Here is a 10152-nt window from a genome sequence, read left to right on the forward strand (position 1 = left end):
CCCCTGAGCAGACAATGCAGGGGATGGTGCCTGCTTTACGGCAGAGGAGAAAACACTAGCTTGTCTATTTGTCTCATCTTACATCCCGGTGTCTTTACTGTGCTGCAGATGGCAACTGTGAAAGGCACTCTTCAATGCGTGCCTAGATATCACAGAATTTTTCTTCACAGGCCAAATCCAGGATGTGGAGATCCACAGCCAGGCTAAGGGGGCTAGATGCTCATGACTGTTTTCTTCCCTTACTTTCTCTTTTCCTTTTTCTTTTGATCCTCAATTCAACATTCTTCAGAAGAAAGCAGCTATTTAGCTGTACTGGATATGCATTCATGATAATGTTTCTTTCTACCTATGCCAACGAGAAGGAAGCTAGTTTGGGTTCATGCTTTATCCATGCTTACCTAATAACCTGAATATTAGAAGGACCTTAAGTGAGAATGAATTTTTTAAATCCATAAAATTCCTATGAGCTTTGAAATGACAGCCAGAAGTAGAACCTCAGATTTCCTTTCCTCACAATGAAACTTCAGCTCTGTGTTGTGTTCAATTTGCCCTTTGCCTCCAGACTCTTCATCATGAATACTCTGTCTGAAGCAAATGGCACCTTTGCCATCCATCTTTTCAAGATCTTGTGTCAAGACAACCCTTCAAAAAATGTATGTTATTCTCCTGTGAGCATCTCATCTGCTCTAGCTATGGTGCTCTTGGGGGCAAAGGGAGACACTGCAGTCCAGATATCTCAGGTATGTTCCCGGTCAAAACCACACCTTTTCCACGTGCAAAAGAGCTGCTTGAGATGGATCAGTAGGTGTTAAATTTTAAATGTTAAGGCCTGACCCTAGTTATGCCATATTGACTTAACCTTCATTTTATAGTTCACGAACTTATTCTAACCTAATATTTCTTCCCCTGACGATAACACATGTAGTACTTTCCTTGGAACCTGTTGGACTCTGGAAGCTCTTTAGGATTCCTGCCTGTAGACACAGCCAATCAGGTTAAAGTTCAGATAGAACTGCTTTTTCTAAACCACCTAAATGTAGAAAAATGCACTTTGTCATTTTCCCACACTAAAACCTAGTCCAGAGAACTGCCCAGTATATGAGCTTACCTGTTGTACCATGGCTACATCAATGATTAATCAATCTTAGAATGTGTGTTCTATAAACAATCAAGACCTGACTGAGATTGGTGTCTGGGTTAATCCTAAATCCTGACATAGTGTTTGATGTAGCCTGAGTTAAAGAGACTAGAATACAGAAACTCCTCTGTTAATGCTGCTTTAAAGGCAATGAATTTGACAAATAATATTGGGGGAAAACTCAAAATTTTATTCAGATTTAGCTTAGAAAATGTTGCATATATAATGCATACATGTCTGGTGTCCAAGACCTTTAAATCCAACTCTTAAGGATTCTTTGATAGGAAGATGCCAAATCCTGGGCTAGCCTGAGAAATTTTTATTTCAAATGAAAAGTTCCTTTGGTCTTTTATAGTTTTGTTTTAAAGAAAGAAGGGGATTGTGATTATAACTGAGTGGCAGAACTCTTCCTAGCATAATTGAGAAAGTAGGTGAGTCAGAAGTACTGCAATGGGCAAAAAAAGATGTTGAAATTATTTGAAAATGGGATGCTTCTATTGATCTTGTTTTTATACAAACAAATGTGTAATGAGTCACTGGGAAGGAAGGGCAATACCAGCTTTGAATTGTACCAATAACAAACTGTCTTGCATCAGAGCCAATCTGTCTGAACATGGCTACCTGAGAAATCTCTTTGGCTTGAAATTCCTTTTGCAACTAAAATGGTTCATTGCTGACCTGAAAATCTTTCATCTTTTCCTTCTCAGGCACTTAATTTAAACAAACATCCCGATGAAGACATCCATAAGGACTTCCAGTTGCTTCTTCACAACCTGAACAAGCCAAAAAGCCACTACTGCCTTAGAATAGCCAACAGGCTCTTTGCAGAGAATACTTGTAAATTAGTCCCAGTAAGTTACATCAGTAGAATGATAATAGTTGTATCCCAAATGCTTGTTGCATAGAACCAAGGAGAAAGATCCTAGAGAAACTGAGAAAAACAAGGCTGAAGTACTAGCCACTGTGTAGGTAGACATCTATAAACCAGTACTTAGAAGTCTGGGACAGGAAGCTCATGAGTTCTGGGTTACAGCCTAGGCTACATGGGAAGATTCGCCAACCTAACCTTCATCAAAGGAAACAATTCTATAATGAAATCTGGAAATATTTTAAATTTCACAACTTGTAATTTTTGTTTAGGTCTCATAATTCCCACTTACAAAACCTAATACCTGAAGATGTTTGGTGTTTAGAGTGATATCCACATTCATTTAATTTCATTTTATTAATGCTATATTAATAAGAATGTTGAAAAGCTTGCTAACATTTTATTTTGCAATGTTACCTCCCTGAACATTTCTTTCTAAAGACCTATAAGGAGTCCTGTCTTCGATTCTATAATTCAGAGATAGAGCAGCTCTCCTTTGCCAAAGCTGCAGAGGAGTCAAGGAAACACATAAACACGTGGGTCTCCAAACAGACTGAAGGTCAGAATTTCATGGTACTTCACATCCCATATTCTTGTCCTTTCCGTCCACTGTTCTGTCATCTTCATTCCCTCATCTTTCTTTAATTCACCTTCCAACCATCACGGAATGATCTCATTGTTATTTCAGAATCGAAATTATATTGACCAACCTAGACACTAAGTATAACATAGTGTTCAGGGAATTGATGGAGATTGTACTTGACACAGATTTTAAAACTAGAAATTGTTTGTATGTTTTTATTGGGAAAGAATGTTGTGGGTGGTTATGGGCCTCATTTTCAGAAAAACACTTTACCTTTGAAGTCATTGGTGGGTTGCAGTGTTCAAAAGTCTTGCAACTTCATTATCCCTGAGATGGAGATTCATGGGTAGACCTTCCCCATAATCCATTCATGTGGCTGATTCTTAGCACAGTCTGTGTTGTTTTAGCTCTCATCAGATTTACACCTAGAGAAGATTCCTGTTTCTGCTTCCATAGTTCCTGTATCTATTCCCTTACATACATTTGATGATTCTACACTTGATTTCCATGGACAACACTCTGTCATGACTGCTCAGTTATGGTTACTTAAAAGAGCCTCAGATTTGCAGTAGAACCTTCCATGTTTTGATGTCAGAAATGACAGGTTCCTGCACAGGTCTCTGAGATCATTCAGGTTATTGAGATTTTAACCAGTCAGAGGCTTCTGTATCACCTGATATATTCCTATTTCTTTGAAAACACAAAGTATAAAGAATGAGAACCTTTTATTGAATTCATCAAATATTTTCCCATTTCTTATTGAAATCATATATACTCTTAAGATCGGATGATGGCCCAAGCTACTGGGTACCAGTGCCAGAAAAATTTGACAGATACAGTGATATAAACAATGTAGATACCATCTCCAGAAAGGACTGAAGGCCAATAGACATTGAAGTGCTACTTCTCTCTCAGAACTTTTTATCTGGAAGCACAAGAAGGACAATGTCTACCCAGGAGATTTTCCTCTCCATCAGTTACTCTTTCTGGGAAATGTCCTCATAGATCCATACAGAGACATGCCTTTTAGCAGATTCCAGACTTAATCAAGATAGCAAGTATCATTAGCCACCCCAGGCAACTAACTATGTCTTCCCCCAACTCCATCCCACATTTTTGCTTGATTTGTTCTTCATCGTGGACTCTCTTTTTCTCCATTTCCCGAAGTGCTTTCCTTAAGGGACTTGCAAATCATGTTCCTCCAATGTGTATGACTTCTAGTCAAACATGGTTGTTGCTGTTTCATTTTGATTTATTTTTTAATATGTTTAATAAATTGAGTCAACTTGAAAAAATGATGTATCGATCAGCTCAGATGTCATATCAGTTTATGTCTCACATGTGCATAAAACGAACCTGAATGAAGTCTTTGCTTTCTCCAAAGGCAAAATTCCAGAGCTGTTATCAAGTGATTCAGTTGGCTCAGAGACCAAATTGATTATGGTCAATGCATTATATTTCCAAGGATCATGGCTTCACTGCTTTGATAAAGAGTTCACCATGGAAATGCCCTTTAAAATAAACAAGGTAAGAAACAGTATCTTAAAGCTCTTGTTAATGTGATAAAGAAATTGCAAAGAAAACTTAGTCCTGAATGTGTAGCTCAGGGTTGCATGGTAGAAACTGTTAATCTACATGTAGAGTCTGTAGGATGCTGGTCTTGATCCTCAGCCTGCAAAGAAAAAAAATCAGGAAAACACCTAAAATCATTTGAGTCTTATATTCAGGAAAGCAAGGTTAAACTTCATAAATAGAAATTATGTGAACAAACAGTGTTTCCTGTCTTTGTGATTGTGCATTCTGTTAATGGTTCATACTGCTTCTGATCATTCCTCATAAAACCATAATAGAAACAGATTTTCGTTAAAGGTCAAGAATGCCAAAACTGTGCTGCTAAGGTAATATACTAAATGTATGGAGCATGAGTAAGAGTAGAAAGGTATAAACAAACATTTATATAGCATAATATTTTTACTTAAAATGCTAATTTTATATTACTGGCTAATTTATCATTATTAAGCATATTTATGCCTTTTTAATATTGAACATAAGTGATTAAATGTCACTTTTAATTAGAGTAAAGCATCTATTTACATAGATATTAAAACATTTCCCTATAACTAAAACATATAATTTAATATAGTTTTCAACCTTGTGAAATTTAAACTCCCTGTTGAATTTTTATTTGAAATAATTCAAAAAATTCTTTAAAATTGAGATTTTTTTAAAGTGGGAAATGTAAGTAGGACATTTTCATGTTTACTATACCACTGTAATTAAAAACTTCTCAAGTGTCCTACTTCTGCAGTTAAAATCTACCTATGGATTATCAGAATCAAAACAATTAAATCACAAGGGGATACACAAAACTCTGTCCAGAAGGCCCCAACTTGTAATCCATAGAGGAATAAATTGATGTTTTGTGAGGTGTCCTCAGACTGTTACTGCATCACATAGATCCATAGAAATATGTCCATATGTTTTCCGTGTTGTAGTGGTTTAATTTGAGATCTCATTTCCTTCTAATGGACTATCAGAATATAGCTCTGCCCTAAGCCTGTGACTGTTTGTGTTCTTCACCTTTCAGGGTTATAGTGGGCTGTAAGGTTGCGATCCATCTTGAACCTTTGATCATGTGTGCTTCTGGGACCAGGCTATTTTTTGAGAAGATGTATCTTTCTGTATTCTTGTTCAGAGCACTATGAAAGTATTTTGTTCTAAGTTAGTTATTTTCTGTTATTTATTATTGATTGTGCTGTTTCATTATTTGTAATTGTTGTCAATTTTGAATGGTGAAAATCCTACTTCTGATGTTTTAGTCATCTTTATATTAGCATAGCTAACATTCTGAGATAATCCACTTAAACCGAGGAATTTTTTATTATGGCTCATAGTTCCAGAAGTGCAAGCCTGCATCAGTTATCAGAATAACTCCAGGTTGTGCTAGTATAGTATAGCCTGGTGGTACTGCTCTGGTGGACGCTTGTTTACCCAACTCCAGTCAGGAAACAAAAAAGAGGTATAGAAAGGGCTGCAGTGCCAATCTTCCCTTCACTTGACCCCAAAACTAACTTTGAGCCATTAGGCCCTACCAACTAAAGATTTGGTCTGCTCTCAGGACTGCCACCATGTTGAAAAACCCATGGAATATGAGGATTTCTAGAGCATTTTAACCCAAGAAGGATTTTTAAAATAGTACTATTCGATGGCACATTCTTTTGCTGTATAGCATCATCTATAGTTCTTCCCTGTCCTGGTTGTTGCTTTGGAAATATTACACAAGCTAAAACCATTTGAAAAGAAGAATTGTACATGGAGAAATTGTCTCCATAAGATTGCCCCAGAGGCAAGTCTGTCGGTCACTCTCTTAATTAACCATTGATGGAGAAGGTCAAAACACACAGTGACAATGCCAACGCTGGGTAGGTGATTCTGAGTTGGGTAAAAACACGGGCTGAAAAGCCATGTGGAAAAAGCTAATAAGTAGCATTTCCATGGCTTCTTCCTGAGTTCCCGCTCTGAATTCATTTTATGATCAAATGGGACTGAGAGTCCTAATAGGAAGCACTTCCCAAGTGCTTTTGGTCATGGTGTCTTATCATAGCAGTAAAAACCCTAACAGAGACAGCCCAGTCTCTACTTTCAATTATTTTAATGGAAGCAGGAAGAGGCTGACAGGCTTTACAGACATGTATACCTGAACATGAATATTGTTTTCACTGTGAGTGCAGAAAATATGGCAGGAATTAACCACAGCTCATTTGGAAACCTTCTAGCCTCTCTCAATGGTATATTTGATGTCATAAATTCACCTTCTCAGAAAGAAACAAAGCCAGTGCAGATGATGTGGCAAGAAGAGACATTTGACGTCGCCTATGTGAAGGAAATTCAAGCACAAATACTGGTGATGCCCTACAGAGGGATGGAAATGAGTTTCATGGTCCTGCTCCCAGATGAGGGTGTGGATATCAGAAAGGTGAGCCAGGAGATTCGGTAGCATTCACCACTCTAAATGTCTTCAAGAAGAATTGAGTGTCCTTGTGTCCTTATTACTCACACATTGTGAACTCTGTGCCCTTGTCACAAGAAATAACTTCATCACTAGAATGGGTGATGAAAACCTGATGTGAGAAAATCAAGGCAACTCAAATACAAAATTAGCACAGTACTTGAAACATAGTCCCCTACATAAACATAACCCACATCATAACCTTTGTTGGTTTTATAATATATTAAAACATAAACATATATAGAAAACAATATTCCATTTTAACCTAAAAATGAGGATGGCAAGAGTTGACACTGAGGAGCACATAGTCAGGTAGATCACTGTAACACATTTTGGGCGACCTTGCAGGAGGAAGCCTCAGTGTGTGAGTCATCATCTGAATGGTGGGTAGTGGAGTATGCATGACTTAAAGTGTCTTAGTCAGGGTTCTTATTCCTGCACACACATCAGGTCCAAGAAGCAGGTTGGGGAGGAAAGGGTTTATTCAGCTTACTTCCATGTTGCTGTTCATCACCAAAAGGAAGTCAGGACTGGGAATCAAGCAGGTCAGGAAGCAGGAGCTGATGCAGAAGCCATGGAGGGATGTAACTTACTGGCTTGATACCCCTGGTTTGCTCAACTAATTTGGTATAGAACCGAAGACGACCAGCCCAGGCATGGCACCAGCCACAATGGGCTGTGTCCTCTCTCCTTGATCACTAATTGAGAAAATGTCTTATATCTGGGTCTCATGAAGGCATTTCCAGAACTAAGGCTCCTTATTCTGTGATAAGTCCAGCTTGTGTCAAGTTGAAACACAAAACTAGCCAGTTCACCTTGTAAGAAGTCCCCTGCCCACGGTTCTCACCAGGGACCTCTCTAACTGTAGCATCACTTTCATAGGGTTTGAGTTAGATTTTCATCAACTCCTTTCTTTTCTAATACTTAATTTTTATTTTAGCAGCAATGAAACTTTGAATCTTTGAAACTAAGATAAGATTAAGAAAAACACAACCTAAACCATAATCACTTGTCAGATATATTCCTGTGTCAGAATAAAAGATATTTCAGAAGTGATTTAGGAGAGGACAGCCAGATCTTCCTACTATGGGCTGCTTATTGTCCATTTGTATAATGAAAGCAACACACTAGCAAGCAGGACTGTTCAAGGCTCAGCTACTTGGCCATGTGAATAGGTAGTGCCCTTGTATGATGATGCACTATAAGCAGGAAACACCTGTTGGGCCTTGGGTAAGATGTTAATTCTGAATCTGAACATCTGTAATTCTTCTTTGTCAGGTGGAAAGCAGTCTCACTTTTGAGAAATTAACAGCTTGGACCAAACCAGAGTTTATATACAGCACTGAGGTTTATGTTTACCTTCCAAAATTTCAACTGCAAGAGCAATATGATATGACAGCCCTGTTCCAGCATTTGGGAATGATTGATGTCTTCAGTGAGATCAAGGCTGACTTATCTGGAATGTGTCCTGAGAAAGACCTGTGTGTGTCCAAGTTTGTTCACGAGTGTGTGGTAGAGGTCAATGAAGAAGGAACTGAGGCTGCTGCAGCATCTGCAGCTGACTGTTGTTACAGTTGTAGTGAATATACCCCAACTTTCTGTGCTGATCGCCCCTTCCTTTTCTTCATCAGGCACAATCAAACCAACAGCATCCTGTTCTGTGGCAGGTTCTCATCTCCATAAACTCACATTCACTATGTGGGGAAAGTTCCCTCTTTATCCCCAACAATGCTACATCTCTGGTAGGGTGGGCAAATAAGGGAATACCTTCTTCCAAGATGAGGCAAATTTCTTCTTTTCAGTCTGATATTATGATGTCTACATTCATCTCTTCCTGTCCAGACACTTATCTGAGCTCTTAGCCAGGTCACAGAGTGACCACAGAGTGTTATGGTTACCTCTCTTGTTTAGGATACAAAGGTAATCCAAAAGATAGCCTACAGAGTCCCCTAAAGTAAGCCTGAATAAACCCGCTCTCACTGCTCAGAGAGTCTATGCCACGTTTGTACACCATACATTCCTGGTACCATAAATTTGCCATCATTTGCTTCACCTGATGGCATCCTAATAAATGCTTCTGTGGGTGATGCTGGCTACTGCAGTTTTCCTTGTGACTGATCCATAGCGAACATTTGAAATTTATTTTCCTTTCTGCCCACTACTCACCAGCTATATGGCCAACACTGTGTAGGTTTGGGGACAGCTACAGTGTGGTCTTCTAAGTTCTGGACTTTTCTATCTGCTCTCAGTTTATCTAGTTGTCATGACAACTACCTTGATTAGCACATTTCCTACATGAAGAATTCATGCTTCTGTAAACTACTAGGTTTCTCTATCAGTAACAATAACAGTTAAATTCTTTGAAGACCTTAAAAGCCATTTCAAAATAAATTTCCTCTTATCACTAATCTAATCATGTGTGTACTTTAAATTTTAATTGAACCCCTTAGAGGGGTTGCTTTATCTGGTAACTTTCTGGATCCTAGATTCTCCCACAACCACATCTTATGTTATCAGTGGACAAGGTTCATCAATGCCATACGGCCCAGGCTCTACCACTTACAGGTAAATAAATGACTTCACTCTGTTAACAAAGAAGACATGACTCAGAAGTTCGGAGAACTTACAGCTCTTCCAGAAGTCCAAAATAAACTGGCTGCTTGACACTTCCTCTGACTGGAGTACAGGGATGCTAATGGCCTTTTTAAGCTTCAATAGCTTTTGAATGTACATGGTACAATCACTCAAAATCACGCACACAAAAAATTTTTTAAAAATATATAAATTAACATGCCTTATTTTATTTCTTCCATTTTTATTAAATTGGGTATTTCTTATTTACATTTCAAATGATATTCCCTTTCCTGGTTTTCTGTCCATCAGCCCCCTAACCACTACCCCTTTCCTTCTTTATGGATGTTCCCCTCCTCACCCACCTCCCAGCAATCCCATACACTGGGTGTCTAGCTTTGGCAGGACCAAGGGTTTCTACTTCCACTGATGATCCAACAAGGCTATTCAATGCTACCTATGGACTTGGAGCCCAGGGTCAGTTCGTGTACAGTCTTTGGGTAGTGGTTTTTGCCCCTTAAGCTCTTTTAGTCCTTTCTCTAATTCCTCAAATAGGGCTCCTGTTCTCAGTTCAGTGGTTTGCAGCTAGTATTCGCCTCTGTATTTGACATGTTCTGGCTGTGTCTCTCAGGAGAGATCCATATCTGGGTTCTCTCAGCATGCACTTCTTAGCTTCATCCACCTTATCTAGTTTTGGTGGCTGCATATATATATATATATGGGTCACATGTGTGGCAAGCTCTGAATGACCATTCCTTCAGTCTCTCCTTTAAACTATGCATCCCTATCTCCTCTTATGAATATCTTTGTTTCCCTTTTAAAGAAGGAGTAAATCAGTCACATTTTAGTCATCCTTCCTGAGTTTCATGTGGTCTGTTCATCTTGGGTAATTTGAACATTTTTGCTAATATTCACTTATCTCTGAGTGCATATCGTGTGTGTTTTCCTGTGATTAGGTTACCTCACTCAGGATAATATATTCT

General features: G+C 38.6%; 1 protein-coding gene across 1 annotated transcript; it reads left to right on the plus strand.

Moving 5' to 3' along the window:
• The first annotated feature begins 623 nt into the window (after nucleotides 1-623).
• Serpinb9d (serine (or cysteine) peptidase inhibitor, clade B, member 9d) lies at nucleotides 624-8281 on the plus strand. The gene is made up of 6 exons (NM_001107351.1): nucleotides 624-740; nucleotides 1846-1989; nucleotides 2448-2565; nucleotides 3974-4116; nucleotides 6410-6565; nucleotides 7877-8281. The coding sequence occupies exons 1-6, from the start codon at nucleotides 693-695 to the stop codon at nucleotides 8279-8281; spliced, it is 1014 nt and encodes a 337-aa protein (NP_001100821.1). The 5' UTR covers nucleotides 624-692.
• Nucleotides 8282-10152: the final 1871 nt, after the last annotated feature.

Source organism: Rattus norvegicus, chromosome 17, assembly GCF_036323735.1.
Source record: "Rattus norvegicus strain BN/NHsdMcwi chromosome 17, GRCr8, whole genome shotgun sequence".
Lineage (NCBI taxonomy): Eukaryota > Metazoa > Chordata > Mammalia > Rodentia > Muridae > Rattus > Rattus norvegicus.

Coding starts and splice junctions, on each gene's coding strand:
- Serpinb9d (NM_001107351.1), top strand. CDS start 693: ATGGTGCTCTTGGGGGCAAAGGGAGACACTGCAGTCCAGATATCTCAG. Junction 741..1,845: donor CTGCAGTCCAGATATCTCAG/GTATGTTCCCGG, acceptor TTTCCTTCTCAG/GCACTTAATTTAAACAAACA. Junction 4,117..6,409: donor TGCCCTTTAAAATAAACAAG/GTAAGAAACAGT, acceptor TCACCTTCTCAG/AAAGAAACAAAGCCAGTGCA.